The sequence below is a fragment of the Penicillium digitatum genome, chromosome 1 (genome assembly GCF_016767815.1).
Source record: "Penicillium digitatum chromosome 1, complete sequence".
NCBI classification, from domain to species: Eukaryota; Fungi; Ascomycota; class Eurotiomycetes; order Eurotiales; family Aspergillaceae; genus Penicillium; species Penicillium digitatum.
In genome coordinates, this window is record NC_089384.1 from 5,129,246 (window position 1) to 5,146,583 (window position 17,338).

Here is a 17,338-nt window from a genome sequence, read left to right on the forward strand (position 1 = left end):
TCGGTGGCAAGTCCGATGTATAAAATTCATGCTTGGTTCGCCATCGGATACCCGGCCAGCAAAAAGGAGGTTGCCCCGGGGAGTGGATGCCCGGCATTGGACAGGGAAATATACACCGTACCCCTACGGTATTATGCACCGGCGCTTGGACCGTTTCGGGACTACAGGATGTCGATGATCACAGTGAAAAGATAGAATATGGTTGATTCCCCAAGAACACAAAGGTGAACTTATAGGGAAGCCGTACAGAAAAAATGCTAAAAGTGGTCCTTTAAACGGTCTCAAAAAGATCTCCCCCCTCCCATACCATAAGTACTATCCAGACCCAATGTCAAGACCAGCTGGCCAGATTGCAGAATTTTCAGTGGATCGGGAGATATCGGCAGGAGGCAAACCAATACAGCATGATAACTGTAAGATACAGTAATTTAACCCCCTGGGCTTCCTGATTGGGTCTTAGCGCCCGGCGGTCGAGTATTTTTTTTCTGGCCCCCCTTCCCGCCTTCTCTCTTCCTTTTTCTTCCTCATTGTCCCTGGTGTCTCTTTCTTCTTGACACTCTTTCCATCTCCTCTCTTTTTTTTTGCATCCCGTTTCTTTTGCACTATCTTCAAAATGGGTTCCGGTGATGTTAAGCAGGCCGACAAGTCGGTCCTCGGCATGCCCGTAAGTGTCTTCCCATGAGCTCGTGAGAGCTGGCCTTGATGTCGCGTGAAGATTTAAGACGATGGGATGTGAAGCATCAATGGACCATCGAGCTTGCCTCCAAGCGAATTTCAAAGATCGCTCTTCACTAAGAAAACGTGAATTGAACTGAGCAGCATTGCTAATACATTTTTGACAGAGCTTCGTTGTCGACTTCCTGAGTACGTGCCTTGCTTGATGCTTGCAATTTCTAGTAATTTCAACCAGCAATATATGAACAAACATGCTAACTGTCACCCTAGTGGGTGGTGTCTCCGCCGCTGTCTCTAAGACCGCTGCTGCCCCCATTGAGCGTATCAAGCTCCTGATCCAGAACCAGGTCGGTCACTCCCTGTCAAGCACTTGTTGAAATGGTCCAAAGGCAGAAGTTCATGATTTGCTGTGATTTGCAATTGAGTTTGAGTTCCTACGTTGAACAGAAGTCATGTTTCTGCATCGATCACAACGCATGAAAATTTTTCTCCCTTGGCCTATGACAATCGGCAGCTCTAGCTTTCCACTATTTCAGCATCTAACCAGGTTCGATTATTAGGATGAGATGCTCAAGCAGGGTCGCCTCGACCGCAAGTACAACGGTATTGCTGACTGCTTCCGCCGTACCGCCGCCGCTGAGGGTGTTGTCTCCTTGTGGCGTGGTAACACCGCCAACGTCATCCGTTACTTCCCCACTCAGGCCCTGAACTTCGCTTTCCGCGACACCTACAAGTCCATGTTCGCCTACAAGAAGGACCGTGATGGATACGCCAAGTGGATGATGGGTAACCTTGCCTCCGGTGGTGTACGTATCTCTTGATATACTCCCAAGTCTGGCCCACAGCTAACAAAACGCCTAGGCCGCCGGTGCCACTTCCCTCCTGTTCGTCTACTCCCTGGACTACGCCCGTACCCGTCTGGCCAACGATGCCAAGTCCTCCAAGGGCTCCGGTGAGCGCCAGTTCAACGGTCTCGTCGATGTTTACCGCAAGACCCTCGCCTCCGACGGTATTGCCGGTCTCTACCGTGGCTTCGGTCCCTCCGTTCTCGGAATTGTCGTCTACCGTGGTCTCTACTTCGGAATGTACGATTCCATCAAGCCCGTCCTCCTCGTTGGTCCTCTTGAGGGCTCTTTCCTCGCCTCCTTCCTGCTCGGCTGGACCGTCACCACCGGTGCCGGTGTTGCCTCTTACCCTCTTGACACCGTTCGCCGTCGCATGATGATGACCTCTGGTGAGGCCGTCAAGTACTCCAGCTCCCTGGATGCTGCCCGCCAGATTGTTGCCAAGGAGGGTGTCAAGTCTCTCTTCAAGGGTGCCGGTGCTAACATCCTCCGTGGTGTTGCTGGTGCTGGTGTCCTGTCCATCTACGACAAGGCTCAGCTCCTCCTCCTCGGCAAGAAGTTCTAAGCGATTCACTGAAATGTGAGTCTCTTGCCACTGTAGTTATACTGGAACAGGGGATGCATGCCTCCCCAAGTGTAACCACTGGGCGTGGAATTTGAGGATGTGGAATGGTCAAAAGATAGATGCGTCAAGAAATGGGTCTGAAGGATCTTGAAGCATAGAATGATGTGATTCTTCACTTTATGTACCCAATGTACTTTACTGCCTGCAAACCCTTTCTTTTTTTTTGAACCAAGTCCTTGTAAACACTGTAAAATAACTGAATATTCATGCACCAAGATCTTCAAAGAGGTACTGCTGTTCTATGTTCCCTTGGCAGATTCTTCGATCTCAACCTTTCTGGGCTGCATGTTTTTGTCAGCTACGTTCGCCCAGTGAAACCAAAGCAAGCAAAGGGTAGGTCATCTTATCCCTTATGCTTAGCATCATTTTCATCTTTAAAAACAAACTTGGCTGAGTGTACAGGCAACATCGAAAAAGGAAAAACTGAAAAAAAAAAAAAAAAAAAAGGAGTCCCAAAGCGACAAGGATCCACAGCGGCAATCGCCATGACGTCTAGGCTCCTTGAAGCTACAAACCCTCTTCACTCCCCTGGACACTTAATTCTCCCATTTTCAACAACCCCATCAAACAAACGAAATGTCCGCTTCTACAGGTATTCAAACCTACAAATCAGCGCCCGTGAACCCCAACATGGAAGAAGAAGGCACGCACGCTACAACCTTTCAGCCCGAACCCGCCACCGCAATCGAGTCACCAGCAAGCGCACGCTCACAACCTCCACCAGCATTAACACCCGCAACAACAACAGTAACTACAGCAAAATCCACAGCTCCCCCCAAATCTCCAATCCATACCATCACTAAGCCCAGCTCAGACCCAGCATCACCCCAGCCAGGCGCCATAGCAGTGCAACCAACTCCAACAGCAACAGCCGTGCCTGAAGCATCACCACCAACAACCTCATTCCCCGAGACAGCAATATCCACGACCCAGATTCCACCCGCACCCCAACCGGGCGCCCTCCCATTACCATCAACAGCATACACAGGAGCAGGAGCAGTACCCCAATCCTCCTCTCCAATCCCCCCACCCCCCAGAGCCGGTGAGGCCATCTCCCAACCGCCTCCACCAACAGCCCAGCAAACTCAGCAAAGCTACATGCAATCCTACTCCTACAGCGCACCAGCCCTTGGCCCGCAGACCACGTCACCGAACTCGACCTCCTCGCCTTATTCGTCCGTTTATCCGACGCAGGCAGGATCATATGCTCCGCAGACGCAGACTTTACCGTCACACTACAGCGCCGGTGCTGGGGCTGGGTCTGGTGGTGGTGGTGGGGCGGACAGTATCTTCCCTGAAGAGGAGGAGGGGTTTATGGGTGCGGCAAAGGGGTGGATGAGGTGGTCTGGGAATAAGTTGGCGGAGGTTGAGAAGGGGGTTTGGAAGAAGTTTAATGATGTTCATGGCTAGGTGCACGAGGTATGGGATGGGTTCATTGGGTGGTTCGGTTGGAATTGTTTAACCATGGCTTTACTGGTTTGGGCCTTATTTGTGTCTCAGGTAAGGGTTTTGGGGTATGAGGGGAGTACCGAACTGGGATATGGACCGGGATTTGTACTTTGGAGTTTAATTTTTAACGATATTTCAATACCAACGCTTTGGTTGGACTTGCGATGAGGGGTTGCTCTGGAGCACGAAGTAGTTTCGACCATGTCAAAATTTCCGAGGAAGCTCTGATGTTTGGATTAAGAAACGAAAATCCAGCCATGAACACAGGACAGCGTGCATACTTTAGATCATCGTAGAGTCACACATCATAGATACTTCGGTTACAAGTGAAAAACCCCATTTGGCAATTGAACCGCGCAGGGTTTGCGACAGGTTCAGTTTCTAAATTGTGACTATGTATTTCCATCCCATTCCCGGCTGAAAAGTGTTTTAAGCATTCGGCCTCGAAAACTGAAGCTGAAATCTCCAGGGCAATGCAAGGGTGATGAACCTGCAATGTACAACAGAATATGCGTAGAGCACACAAGAAGAACCACGGACAAAAAAAAAGACAGAGAGGAGGAAGACGACTTCTCAGTTGGATCAGTGAAGATGACTGAGATTCCATACAAGTTGGAAGGGCCAGTGCAATCAATAAAGAGGACCAGAACCTCACTCCAGATGGCTGAGATCTTCCAAGCATCATTGGGGGTTGTTGAAATCGAAAGCCCATTAAAAAAAAGAAGACAAAGTAGAGTATTAGAAAAGTTCGAAGTATGAAGAACGAAAGCACAAGGAGCCTTGTAGCAGTAGCTGACTCGACTAATGCAAAGATAAACGCCAGAGTGAGTAGATAACAGACAAGAGAGCTGTGAGCAAACCCATGTAAAAAAAAGAAAAAGAGCGGGGGACATGGAGTTGTCATAAGTGGTAGCAGGGACGGTTCTGCTACCCTGAATCGAGTGAAAAGTCGCTTCGTGTAAGGCATAAGAGAATTGAAGACTTGAACGCCATCTTGGAAACCCAATAACACAAAGAGACAACCCAACGCCCACCCATCAAGCTAGTTGCACTGCAAGCAAGCGAAATTTCCTGGCCTTCGAAGTTTTTTTTTTGGAATTGCCGAAAAACCATGGCACACCAAAAGTGGTCCAGACCAACTTTGACGGCCTTGAAAGAAAAGGAAGTGTCTCCCGCAAAGAGTAGAAAGATTAAACGCCGATCATGATGATGGTGGGGCTTTACATGGAGCCCATGCGGAGGAGCGCTTCCACAGCGGCGCGTTCCTGGATGTCAAAGGTACGACGGGGTGGCAACTTAGCCGCAGATGGACAGGTTGCCGGGAAAATCCCAGACGGCTGAGGCTTTGCGCGTGCAGCAACATGGCTGTTGATGAAACTGCCATTGTTGTTCATTGAACGGGCACGCAAAGCGTCGGCGCCAATTTGTGCCCAATCCTCCTCATCGGTGTCATCGCCTTCCACCCACTCGTTTTCTTGCATCTCGTCGGGAGCCTCCGAGGAAGAGCAATACTCGCCATCGTCACCATCGAGAGACATTTTATCGGCCTCATGTTCCAGCATGTCAAGGTCGCCGTGCATACCGTAATCGTCGGTGTATGAGAATGCCGTGGATTCGGCAAAGCTCATGCGGTATGGATGATGGTTGCCATCCTGCCAGCCCGACTGACCCTGAATCTGTAGGCCACGGTGCTGGAAGGAACCCGCAACACTTGAGGGAGGCGACGAAGCGTTCAGATCACGATCGTGAGCAGGTTCACCACGACGTCGCGCGTCCCAGCGGCCCCAACCAATCTTCTCGAACACCACGTCACCCTGACTACCACCAGCCTCTCCTCCGTTTCCTCGTCCTTCCAGTGCCGCAACAACCAGTCTGCGCGCCTTGGCTGGAGGAAGGTGCGAAAAGCCAGGGACGGAAGCTGTCAGGTGACCCATAACGTGACGGATGGCCAAGGGCCCCTGCTCGAGCAAGATCTCAGGGAGATGATGTTTGGAGAGCATGGCAGGGGTGATCGCCCCGGTACTGTCGAGGTCATCGGCAGGCAGGGACACGTGGCCGTTGTCGTGTTCCGCATCCTCGAGATCGATATCAGAGTCCAACTTGGGGACTGTCGACAGCGGTGATCCTGACGACGGCGTCGCTCGGTGCTTGAAGGTCTGAGGAGGGAGGGTTGGGGAGATAGAGTTAGGTGGCGTGGGTAGCATCGCAGGCACACGGCCGCTACTCAGGCCAGAGCGGCGCTGAGGTATGTCAACCGAAGCGGTCTTGCCAGCAAGAGCCATAGCAATGCTGGAGTTTGACTGGAAAGCCATGATAGATAGGAAGATGGATTTGCGAAAGGAGAACCTAGAATGCGCAAACCAGGGTAAATGAGTCAGAAGACCGTCTTAAAGCGCGACAAAGCAAGTACCACGGAAGGATCGGGTGACAACAGAATAGTTACAGAGGGAAAGAGTCAAGGAGGTAAAACAAAGGAACTTACCTTTCCCACACAGTGACCAAGAGACACTGTAGCCGTGCAGCGAAGTTAGGGCCAACTTATGTTTAGGGCTTCCACGTAGGGGATGCGATGCGGCAAGGGGGGGGGCAGATTGTCGCGATAAGAGCAGATTCCAAGGGGAAGAGGTCGGAGAGTGTCCACGAGAATGGGATGTTGAGGGAAAAGACAAGTATGCCGCCCTGGAAATGACTTGCATCTTTGTACTCACCAGGAAGGCCCAAGTATATTAAGGAAGCGCATGGGTGGATTGGCGCCTCGTGGGACACCGGGTGCTTCCGGCTCTTCACTATTACTATATTATTTTAACTATTTTTCTAGTAAACTACGACATAATTACCTTGGATGCTCTCGATTCTCATGATTCTCTCTATTATCTTGAATTTTTTTTTTTTTTTTTGGGGAACCGTGTTAATTCTCTACCTTCTACACCTCATCTTCTTTGTTCACACTGATCTTCATCCCTGAGTCGATCAAAGTCCAGTTCTCTGTAACCCCCCACGGTACAGATATCCAGCGAAATAAACCCCTCATGCCAAGTTGTTATCGACCAGTCATGGTGATCCTCAATGCTCGTGCGTCTTTATTGAACGCTTGCAGCGCTTCAGGGCGTAACCCTACCTTCCCCTATCATCGGCTGATAGCCATCGTTCAGGGCACGTGGACCAAGCACTTCCAACTTTTCCATGGACACTTTGTAGATGTCATTCTTCGAACCTGTGACGTTCTGATTGAGAATTGTCCATAGGGTAGATATCTCTGTGTGTAGTCAAGTGGTAAGGATGTACAGGATGTACGGAGTACTCCGTACATCCCCCTTCGGAGTCCCACCACTGGGCTCTGGCCCCTTGACGTCACTTGTATCGGGGACATTTCGTGGGCGGTTTAGACTCCTATCTTTCGTATTTTCTGCTAGATCGATCTCAAGGGAGTCTATGGTATACGAGTATACCTAATTCAACCAGTTACAACTTGGAAACTCGTCCTTACAATCCCGATTATCCACATTCGCCTTAATCTTGGAATGTAATTGCATATTTGACACCTGCCTTAGTAGCCCGTTGCCCCGTAGAATACATCCGAGGCATGCACCTAGTGCGAAGTCCATGTACAACATGTACAACATACAAGCCACTTGTACACCTGGGCCCTTGATGACTTGTGGGCTTCCTTAAGATCTGTGTGTGGGAAATTGTGGGCTTGCCCAATTCGGTCATCGATTCCCCTTCCTCCTCCCATTGTAGTTTGCAATGAGCGAGTCCTGCATGTCACCTTCTATACCATCCTACCATTCTATTTAATTTTACACCCTTCACCGATGCGGCACCGAGGATTTTCCTTGCCCTCCTATTGATCTCCGAGTTATCCGTGCCTTGATCGATTCCTGGTCGCCTACCGTGATTTACCCCGCGATGTTCGAAAGGAATATTGATTCTGCAGATACTACATTTGGGTCATGCTTCCCTTGAGATTGTTGCTTACGGGCAGATACTATTTTAGTCACCCATCTGAGTCAGACTCAAGATAAGTGAAGGCAAAGGGCTATCTTGTGGACTCTGCCCTGAAAACGCATGTTGTATATCGTGCATTCTATAACTTCCCGTCTCGGACTCCGAAGCATGAGCCCATCCCGCATATCCCTCAATCATTTCTGCCCAATGCCCTCCTTTCCAACCAACGCTTGAAATCAAAAGACCCCTCACTCAGATCACGCATATTCCCCACGAAGAGGAACGCGTACCCTTCCGCCTGTATTGGTGCATGGCAATCCGCATACCGAATTAAGCAGGCAGTAGTTGTATAGCTAGGGCCCTCATAAGCCACTAGTTTCTCGGCGTCCTCGACTGTTGGTACTTCATACACAGTCCCCGTGACAGTATCACCCAGGCCACCAAAGAGCAACGCTGGGTAGTGTCCCCAAAGCTTACATTGGTAGCCCTCAATGTATGCAGGTCGCAGGTGGGGTGCCTCTTTTAGGTCTAACAGATCTATGAGTAGACGTTGATCTTGAAGGGAGCCGTAGAAGAAATATGGGTCCTGTTGGAGTAGGGCCTTGGTTTGGAGATCGGCGGACTTGGGATTCAAAAAAAAAAGTGGGGAGATGTGCTGCGTATCTTTAAGACTGTGGGTGATGTTTTGGAGCGAGGATTCTGTGGGGGAGAGGGTGGAGGAGGCGGTAGACTGCCTGGTTGCGTTGATTCGGCCATGACTGTGGTATAAAAGCATCGAAGAACGTGGGCGCTGTCTACGGGTCTCGATGAGATATTCCAAGATCATGTGAGGGGAAATCACTGCGGGGGATTCCAGATGTCTTCCCTACTCTACACATTTTCTGGTTTTAGGTAAAACAAGCTTGAGATTCTATTAAACCACGGTTAGTGGATAAATAGGGGGATCTTCATCCATTCAATCAAGGCCATTTCTCCGACGCAGGGGGTTGGAGAGCCTAAACAGTTCGATGTGGGACCATTATCCAGATTCATCGATAAAGAGAAGTATAAGGGTGTTTTCTGGTAGTCCAAGGGAGCTTTCCCGAGTTCGTTACAGATCCATAATGGTCAAGTGTGTTGTATTTCTCTGTCTCTGTGTGCCAATCACCGCAAACGCAGTGAGTCCCAGGTCATTGGACTCTGATATCTCCATTCTCATCCACAATGACCTGCTAGGTACGTATGTCGCATATCCCCCGAAATGAGGATCTGGAAAAGACTGACTGTGGTAGAAACCGAAAGTCCTTTGTCGGGTTCAGGAATTCTGGTGCTGGATGCGAGACCCTGGCAAGAAGCCACTGAAAGCTGCCAAAAGCTTGGAGAGACTCTCTGGGGGACTGACTCTAATTACCAGACGACCCAAAGGGACTTGGATTATCTTGTATTCCAAGACAAGTATGCTCGCAACCAACGATTTTGGACTGCCTCGGACCACCGCAAACTATCGACTATCGACACAACTGGTCGGGTCAATCAAGCCTCTGCGAACGAAAAGCTGCCCGTCTTCTGTACACAGAGCGCTCCATTCTCCAACCACACCTTTCAGGATACAAGTGCGCAGTGGCAGGTGACTGTCCATTCCAACGATGAAGATCTCACTGGGTAGGAGCTAGCATTTCCCAGAACCTCGCAAGATATCTTAACAAAAGACAGATTCCGCGATCGGTTCAGTTTCCGCTTTCTGGGAATTCGCTATGCTAAACAACCCCGACGATGGGAATATTCAGAAGTATATAAAGGGACTGACAAAAAAGTTTCTGCCCTCAACTATGGCTCTGAGTGCACACAAGGCACGACTGGTTCCGAGGACTGCTTGTTTCTTAACGTTTGGACTCCCTATCTTCCCAAGAACGACCAAGCCTCAAAGAGCCAACTCAAGCCTGTAATGCTTTGGATTCACGGCGGAGCTTTCACCAGCGGCACTGGCAGTGACCCGACGTTCGATGGCGGCAATCTAGCCTCGAGAGGTGACGTTGTGGTCGTCACAATAAATTACCGTCTAGGAACATTGGGATTCCTCGCATTGGATGATGGCAAAACCAACGGGAACTACGGATTGGCAGACCAGATGACGGCGTTGGAATGGGTTCGTCAAAACATTCAAGACTTCGGCGGCGATCCGGACAGGGTAACCATCTTCGGACAATCGGCCGGTGCAGCCTCAGTACGGGCACTACTTGCTTCTCCTGCAGCACGAGGTAAATTTGCTGGTGCAATTATGCAGAGCAATCTGGGTGGCTTGGCGTATGGCAAAACCTACTCGAAGTACTTTACCATCGCACAGGAAATGAACGTTGTAGGGAATGCTATTCTCAACGAGACAAACTGCACATCTGCGGCTTCACCGGTCGAATGTTTGAGACAACTACCCGGATCAACGATTACGAATCTCGCCGACTCGGCGCGGTACCTGGTTGTTGATGGCGTCTATCTCCGAACCTCGGAGCTGGATTTAACAAACCCAGCATCGACTGCCAATGTGCCTTTGATGATAGGTACTATGAGAGATGATGGTGCTGCCATGATTGGGTATCCAACAGGAGAAGAAACGCTGGAGTCCTTCCTCAATCAATCCGGCCTGCCTGACTCAGTTGCATCAAGCCAACTCTTTCCAGTACCATCAACCGCAAACACTACACTCGATATCTTCAATATTTCCTCTCGCATAGCCACAGATGGAATGTTCCGCTGCATCGACGAAGCCACTGCACATACAGCCTCAAGGACACATTTCTTTTCCGATGTCTACTACTACGAGTTCAACCGTTCATACCAAATGCCCAACTGGTCACCGAATGCTCCGGTGTGCAATGCTCCCCTCACAGACGAGTTCCCCAATGGCGACCCCAGCCAGGAGTATTTCAAATGCCATTCTGGTGAGCTGTTCTACGTTTTTGGAAGTTTCCATCGTCAGGGGTTGCCGTTTCGGGATGAGTACGATCTACCCTTTGGGCAGTACGTGCTGGATTCTTGGGCAAGTTTCACGAGGGTGGCTAGACCTACTCCCGACTTGGCGTTTTTGAAGGCAAGAGGATATAAAAACACTACTCGGGAACTTGAGGCAACCGGGCTGTGGGAGCCGTTTAGTAAAGGAGGCCAGCTTCGACTGCTTCAGTGGCCGTCTGTGATGCAAGATTTGGATGAATTGGAACAATGTCGTGTATTGAAATTGTCTTTAGGCTACTTCGACTCTTAGGATTAGACAAAATGCATTAATGTTTTTGACTACAGACACAGGACTCTGTGACCCTAGCTCTTCTTCTGATGCGGCATGATCGAGCTTTTGACAACATGCGTGTCTCTTGATCATCTAGAAAGCTCTCTACGTTAGACATTTATGGTATCTGGAATATCAATTTGCTGCAGTAAAACCACGAAGGTCCGTAAACAATCAACCCATTTGATCTGGACTTCTTCTGCGTTTTCTACGCTCAATACATCCGTGAGCAGGAAGGCGTCAATGAAAATGCCAACTCCAAAGACACCCTCCACGGCCTCTCTATGCCTTCGACCAATTTCCTCTCTCCTTGATTTTACGCATACAAGATGGGTTCATGTGGGTTGCTCCACGCCATCTAGTTTTTTTTTATTATTTTTTTTTTTCGCACTAGAGCCACTGCGGTTCTTCCCTGCAGACATGATAAGATCATTGACATTGACATCGAAACTCAAGAGGTCAGCAGAGATAATGAAGCCAACGGGAACAACTCTAACAAGAACTATGATACAACCAGTGAATATGCCAACAAGCTCGATGAAGCGGTTGAGGATGTGGGTGGAGTGGCGACGGCGGGAGGCACGCGATGATCGAGAGGGCGCTATCGCACGGGTAATGGTAGGGGAACACTGTCCCGACGAGAGACCTATTCCACGCAATGTGTGATCTGCTAGAAGAAAGAATCTGCGTGCGTTTGTCGAGGGAGGTGCAGGTTGAGAAACCCTATATGCGTCCTTTTTCTCTCTTTCTAGCAGTGTTCTCTCTCTTCCCGGTCTCTCTTCTTGGCTAAAACCCCTCCATCGAATGAAGCTCTTGTACTGTGACATTCTTTGGCAGGAGAATCAGTTTAACGGACAAAATTATCGAAGTATAAATCTCCAAATGGGCGACCGGTAGGACTGATATTTGTGGGTATGTCCACTTCCGATGCTATTCCGAAGTAGTACGATATCGAATACTAGTTAGAGACACCATGGACTTTTACAGATCCAGTAGGCCCTCATATGTATTAGTATCTAGTCATAATGTAAGTCTGAGACCATGTCCATTGGTCCATATTGAAAGGTAGAAAGAAAAACCTCGCTCTCCATAGTCCTCGATAAGATCGGATGCGTCCCTTCCGATATTTCTCGTGATGAAATGGACAACTCCTGCGAGAAATCGCAATCTTCTCGGAATTCTTTTCAACTTCCAAACATCTTTACCTGGCTTGCAACATTAAAATGTCTTACCAAATCGCCTACGACACTACCCGCGCACCACCCCGCGGGGCCGCGCTCGTCGCATTCATGGAAGACTTCTACCGCACCAGCGACACCGAGTCTCTGCACGAGAAATACGTCCAGAGTTTTACAGAAGATGCGACACTCATCATGGGACCCAAGGAGGCCAAGGGCGCAAGCGGTATGGTGTTATCCGATTCCCGCCCTCCACATCGGCGAAGGCTACATATACCCAATCCCGATCCCGATCCCAATTCCACTTGCGATGCAGGAGATACATCTGAATTGGGGTGTACTACAGCTAACAAAACCAACTCCACAGAAATTCTTCCCCTCCGCCAAGGTCTCTGGACGCACGTTGCTTCGCGCCGACACACGCCGACACAGATCTACTTCGGCGGCGACAATGAGATCATGTTGTACGGTGGCGTGAACTATAGACTCAAGGCTAACCCCGATAATGAGGTTTATGTGCCATGGGCTGGACGGGTTGTGTTCGCGCCCCAGAAAGAGGATGAGAACATCAAGATGCAATTTTATCAGGTTTATTTGGTGAGTACATCCTTGTGCTGCTCGCTGTATGGCGTTTGTGCTGATTGATTTGTCTTGTAGGATACCGCGGCTCAATCGGGAAAAAAGTGAATGATCTTGGAATGCGAGCTGATTAAAGACTTTGTCTTGTACATACATTGATTTTTTTTTTTAAAAAAAAAGAAAATTGCACAAATTCAACGACGACGATTGAATTTACCTTGGCTTTTTGAAGAATGTCGATCTATGTCATGCGTGAGCCGAGGACTCTGCTGGCGGCTAGACGGCAAGTCTACAATCTACGACAGAGAGAGGACGCAGTTTTAAAGTGTTTAGACATGCTCTTTATTTCCAGGAGACCACGAGAGAAAAAAGGGACAAAGACGCCGTAGGGTTGATCGGGGTCAAAGAGGCGAGGAAGATCATTAAAAACATGTCAGGGAAAAAAGATCCCCTCCCCTCGACAAGAGAGAGAGGGGAAGGATTGTGTAGAAAGTCGCGTCCGCTCTCTTCTCTCTTTCAAGTCTCCGGATAATGATGCCTCATCCTCATGCACTCTGCACCGCCCATATCTCTCTCCGCTAGTAGCCCCGTCTGGTCGTCAGAAAAAAAATATGGAGTGGAACAAGAAAAAAAAGAAACAAACGTAAAGTCGCGCACGGGACCGCAAGCTCCGAATTTTTATTTTTGTGCCGTCATTTCCAAAATCCTGCCGCCGTAGCGAAGACAAAACCACAAAAACAAACGACTTATCCCCGAACTATTAAAAGCCCATCGTTGCGATACGTTTATTCCTCATCAGACTCCTCCTCCTCGTCGACGGTGGTCTTGGCAATACGGTCCAAATCACGCTGACCGCTCTGAGTGATGCGGCGACCACCCTTCTCCTCATCGGTCTCGAGGACACCGATCTTCTCAAGAGCCTGGAGGGCCTTGCGGTCGACGGAGCCGGAGGCATCGACGTGGTGGGCGGGGCGGGAGCCACGGTTCTTGGTGGAGCCGTGGGCCTTGCGAAGACGACCGACACCGACGGTCTTGCGCATGTAGATGTGACGGGCACAGGCGGCGGCGCGGACGTAGAACCTTATATAGTAAGAATGTCAATTGTTTGTTCGAAGTTTGGTGGTTTGATAGTTGATGCGGTCGTACCAGTCAGCATCCTGGGGAGGAAGCTCGTTGGAAGCAGAGGTCTTGACAGTGTCAACCCATCCGGGGATGGGGAGCTTTCCCTGACGCTTCAGGAAAGCAGAGTAGGCAGAGATGAACTTCTGCGCCTGTGTACGGAAAAAAAAAGGATTTGTTAGTTGTGGCTCATCAAGGTATGCGTGGATCGGTCAAAAGACTGTGGATTTGCAGATGCATCGGATTCGTCTCTGGAGGCATTTCATCATTCGTCGTGTGGAGTTTCGCGCTAGCATGCAGTCGTTGTGTCAAGTATTCTAGAGAGAATACCGACGTATAAACAGATCTACCCAAGATTCGCCCCTCAAAATGTGCGTGCACATCCTTCAATATTCGACATGTTTCCCATAGGTAATGAAGCCATTCACCTATTGCGTGCATAATCCGAAGCGTTTCCATCTTGGCGATATGATCCGACCGGTGGTGTGGTATTCGTGCATCCAGAAACGAACCGTCCACATCACGCAAACCAGAGCTGACCGATCACCTAAATTTCGAGCAGGACACTTACGTCCACATCGCGAACGGTAACACCACCCATTTTGGCGACTTGTCGAGGGGTCGAAGGGTAGGGATTAGAGAGAGAGAGGCGTTGGGCGTCGAGGTGGGCAGGGTCGAAGTCGAAGAGTCGCTCAAAATTTCAAGACACACACAACTCTGGGCGGGTTGGGTCTGTGTGCCGTTCGCTTGTCCATTTTGGGTTAGCCGTACCCTAAGCTGGGTCATGTGATGGGGCCAATTTCATGCCTGATGGTTCAGGCTCAAAACCACACCTCTCGGTGCCTGATGTTCCAGGCAATGATTATTTGACATCCGGATGAAAGATCATGTGAAGAGCATAATTTTTTTTCCCTTGTTCTAATTATACACCAATTAAAATCTATCTCATGGCAGTTGTCATTATTCGTAACTTGAAACAGTTAAAATGTTTCCCGTTTCCTAATGCCATAGCTTCGTCCCAGTTTCAAAACGCCAGAATCATTCCCAATTACAGCGTGGGTGCTCTCTTCAGTCCAACGCAATACCTTACAAATAGAGTGTCAATAAAATGACCATGGCGGATGCCGGGAGGTCGGCACCGGTTGAACTCGTCAATGGCATCTTGCACACCAAAACCAAGATGCTCGATCAAATAGCAAGCGATCATAAACCCGGTGCGGTTGTAGCCATAGTGGCAATGAACGCCGACCACTGGACGTGGCAAAAGCTTCTCTTCTTCCGTACGCTGCTCCATCTTCTTATCAATGTCTTTTTGAATGCTATTGACCAAGGCGATGAAGTCGCGTGTCTCGTCTGGAGTCGGAGGAATCTTGGATATAGTCGGGTGCTTATAGTAGCAAATCCCACCCTTCTCCAATTCGGTCGGGTTGTAGACTGGGCTTTCATGACTGATGTCTATCACGGCGTAGATGCGATCACGGTACTTCGCGGAGAAAGTCGCAGGGTTGTGTTCCTCGTCAACCTCGCGCAACATCTTGAGCGCGGCAAATGTGTTGGCAATTCGTTCCGAGACCGGGGCAACTTTTTTCCATTTGGCGAGGTTCTTGACATCCCACTTTCCAGATGTATTCATGTGCTGCAATTGCCAGCCCAGACCGAGACGCTTGTCAACATTTGACGAGAGGAAATCCTGGATAATCCCCGCAAGGGTGCGATAGGTTGCTCGGTCGTAGAGCAGTGCATGAGATGCGGCCGGCAAAATTGCCGATTTGACCACTCGCTTCCGCTGGCCAATCTCCAGATACTTCTCGGAGACCTGCACACCAAACACATTCTCATTGACGAGGTTGCCGACTGGAGTTGACATTTGGTCATGGACTCGCGAAGCGTCTGGGATGATGCTGCTATCTTTGGTGTCAATCGTGGTATGGGCTGAAGCATCACCAAAGAATTTCAGAAGCATCTGCACCTCCGCCGGTTTAGTCACAGAATCCGTCTCTCCCGCGACCAACAGAACTGGCACGCGGATTCCTGCCCAGACCTGTTGGCCGGGAAGTCCACCAATCGGATGGCCGCCATTTTCGTAGATCGGAAGTGTGCCCCACGCCATGCGTCGCCAAACAGGCGTCCGACTTTGCTTGTTGAAGCGCACCTGGAGATGTCGTGTTTCCACGTCGGCAGCGACGCCGACCATCCGCATAACACTAGCACTCTGTTCGCCTCCACGTCTATCCCAGCGACGCCAAAGATCGAAAATGGGATCAGGAATATAGAGCGCGCGGCGAAACTTGGTAGCGTCTTCTGCTGATGGAGGCTCGGCTCGAGGGCACACAGCAACAAGGCCGATTATGTGCTCTTTCACCTTTGCACCAATAGACGATGTCGATGATGCCAAGAGGGCAGACAAGGAACATCCGAGACTGTGTCCCACTAGAATGATTTCCTGGCCAGATGCCCGGTCCCGGTGTTGATCAATAGCTTCGGCCAATAGTTCGGACAGAGCTTCCACAGTGTAAGCATTCCAATCCGTAGGCGCAAACTTGGATAGTCCACACCCGGGCAAATCAATACCGAAGCATGAAGCGATATTGGAAAGACTGGTCAAGAGGTGGTGGAATTGTGCAAGCGACCCGCCTAGCCCATGAACAACCACGATCAGTGGGACAGGAGTTGGTTTGGTCGGGAGTCGAGCTAGGTGTGGATGTGGGCTGTAGAAGGTGCGAATAGCGGGATAGGTAGCTACCGATGTAGTGTAAGAGTTGAATGTGGTAAATTTCCTGAGAATGCCCGGGTCGGTTTCAAATGCTGCGCAAGTGTTAATGGAAGCCCCACGTCAAAGATGAGCCATTCACCCACCATCAGAGCTTTGCTGCTGAGTGTCCGATGGCCAATCTTTCGCTTTGTAATTGGGATTGGTTCCATGTCGCAATGAGGCGTTGCTATCGTAGTCTTCATCTTCATAATCGTCCTCCTCCGAGGAGCTCAGAGTCTTCGAAGATTTGGTCGAGCTCTTGCGAGCGGCGGAGCGTTGCCCACGAGAGGTCTTCGACCCTAGCCGCCTGGGTCTTACTAGCGACGACAAAAATCCACATCCAGTCATGGCGATTACACAGGTGGTTAAAAACACAACCTGACCCCAATTTACATTGTCATTGCGGCAGAGGCCGCGGAAAGAGCTGGCGACGGAGGAAAAAGAATGGTTTTGGGCGGCCGCGCACACCGAGTGAAAGAATCGCAGGACAGGCGCGACACTTGATGGCTTGGATTGAGACCTCAGAGAGTCATAGAGGGCGGAGATAGCGTCGGACCCCATGATTAAGTACCGGAGGGGCGTCCTGCGCGCTTTCAGAGCCCCCCGATGGTGATTTCGCCAAAAGCCACGCGATGGCGCTCCCGATGCTCTTTGGATGTCGGTCAAACAGCCTTGAGGACCAATAAGGAAAGCTAGATCGACAACGTTGAAAAAAGTTGTGAGGATAAGAAAAATTACAAAAAATTACAGAGAGTTCCGCTTCGGCCACTCACAGCCTCGGAAGGAGCGGCGTGGGGGTGAGTCATCGTCATCCATTGGCTACTCTCATTCTTTTCACAAGTTTGGGAAGGAACTTGCTTAATTATGGCATTTACTATGGGAGGAGAAGTATTTTCTGAAAATCTGGTATCC

General features: G+C 49.9%; 7 protein-coding genes across 7 annotated transcripts; 4 read left to right on the forward strand and 3 right to left on the reverse strand.

Moving 5' to 3' along the window:
* Positions 1 to 613: 613 nt before the first annotated feature.
* On the forward strand, positions 614 to 2,085 carry Pdw03_4104 (Mitochondrial ADP,ATP carrier protein (Ant), putative; the record flags this gene model as incomplete). The annotated part of the gene is made up of 5 exons (XM_014676005.1): positions 614 to 664; positions 843 to 864; positions 946 to 1,022; positions 1,236 to 1,481; positions 1,537 to 2,085. 5 exons carry the CDS (start codon positions 614 to 616, stop codon positions 2,083 to 2,085), a joined length of 945 nt encoding a protein of 314 aa, XP_014531491.1.
* A 636-nt stretch (positions 2,086 to 2,721) lies between these two features.
* Positions 2,722 to 3,555, forward strand: Pdw03_4105 (uncharacterized protein; the record flags this gene model as incomplete). Its single annotated transcript, XM_014676004.1, has 1 exon — positions 2,722 to 3,555. The coding sequence occupies one exon, from the start codon at positions 2,722 to 2,724 to the stop codon at positions 3,553 to 3,555; it is 834 nt and encodes a 277-aa protein (XP_014531490.1).
* Positions 3,556 to 4,814: 1,259 nt separating this feature from the next.
* Pdw03_4106 (Sin3 binding protein) lies at positions 4,815 to 6,453 on the reverse strand (the record flags this gene model as incomplete). Its single annotated transcript, XM_014676003.2, has 4 exons — positions 4,815 to 5,940; positions 6,077 to 6,131; positions 6,303 to 6,380; positions 6,432 to 6,453. 4 exons carry the CDS (start codon positions 6,451 to 6,453, stop codon positions 4,815 to 4,817), a joined length of 1,281 nt encoding a protein of 426 aa, XP_014531489.2.
* A 2,192-nt stretch (positions 6,454 to 8,645) lies between these two features.
* Pdw03_4107 (Carboxylesterase, type B) lies at positions 8,646 to 10,777 on the forward strand (the record flags this gene model as incomplete). The annotated part of the gene is made up of 3 exons (XM_014676001.1): positions 8,646 to 8,757; positions 8,814 to 9,183; positions 9,235 to 10,777. The coding sequence occupies 3 exons, from the start codon at positions 8,646 to 8,648 to the stop codon at positions 10,775 to 10,777; spliced, it is 2,025 nt and encodes a 674-aa protein (XP_014531487.1).
* Positions 10,778 to 12,021: 1,244 nt separating this feature from the next.
* On the forward strand, positions 12,022 to 12,663 carry Pdw03_4108 (fungal specific transcription protein; the record flags this gene model as incomplete). Its single annotated transcript, XM_014676000.1, has 3 exons — positions 12,022 to 12,202; positions 12,344 to 12,573; positions 12,634 to 12,663. The coding sequence occupies 3 exons, from the start codon at positions 12,022 to 12,024 to the stop codon at positions 12,661 to 12,663; spliced, it is 441 nt and encodes a 146-aa protein (XP_014531486.1).
* A 677-nt stretch (positions 12,664 to 13,340) lies between these two features.
* Pdw03_4109 (40S ribosomal eS19 domain-containing protein) lies at positions 13,341 to 14,275 on the reverse strand (the record flags this gene model as incomplete). Its single annotated transcript, XM_014675999.2, has 3 exons — positions 13,341 to 13,635; positions 13,702 to 13,826; positions 14,246 to 14,275. The coding sequence occupies 3 exons, from the start codon at positions 14,273 to 14,275 to the stop codon at positions 13,341 to 13,343; spliced, it is 450 nt and encodes a 149-aa protein (XP_014531485.2).
* Positions 14,276 to 14,722: 447 nt separating this feature from the next.
* Pdw03_4110 (Protein-tyrosine/Dual-specificity phosphatase) lies at positions 14,723 to 16,987 on the reverse strand (the record flags this gene model as incomplete). Its single annotated transcript, XM_066100662.1, has 2 exons — positions 14,723 to 16,479; positions 16,531 to 16,987. The coding sequence occupies 2 exons, from the start codon at positions 16,985 to 16,987 to the stop codon at positions 14,723 to 14,725; spliced, it is 2,214 nt and encodes a 737-aa protein (XP_065956062.1).
* Between the last annotated feature and the right edge of the window lie 351 nt (positions 16,988 to 17,338).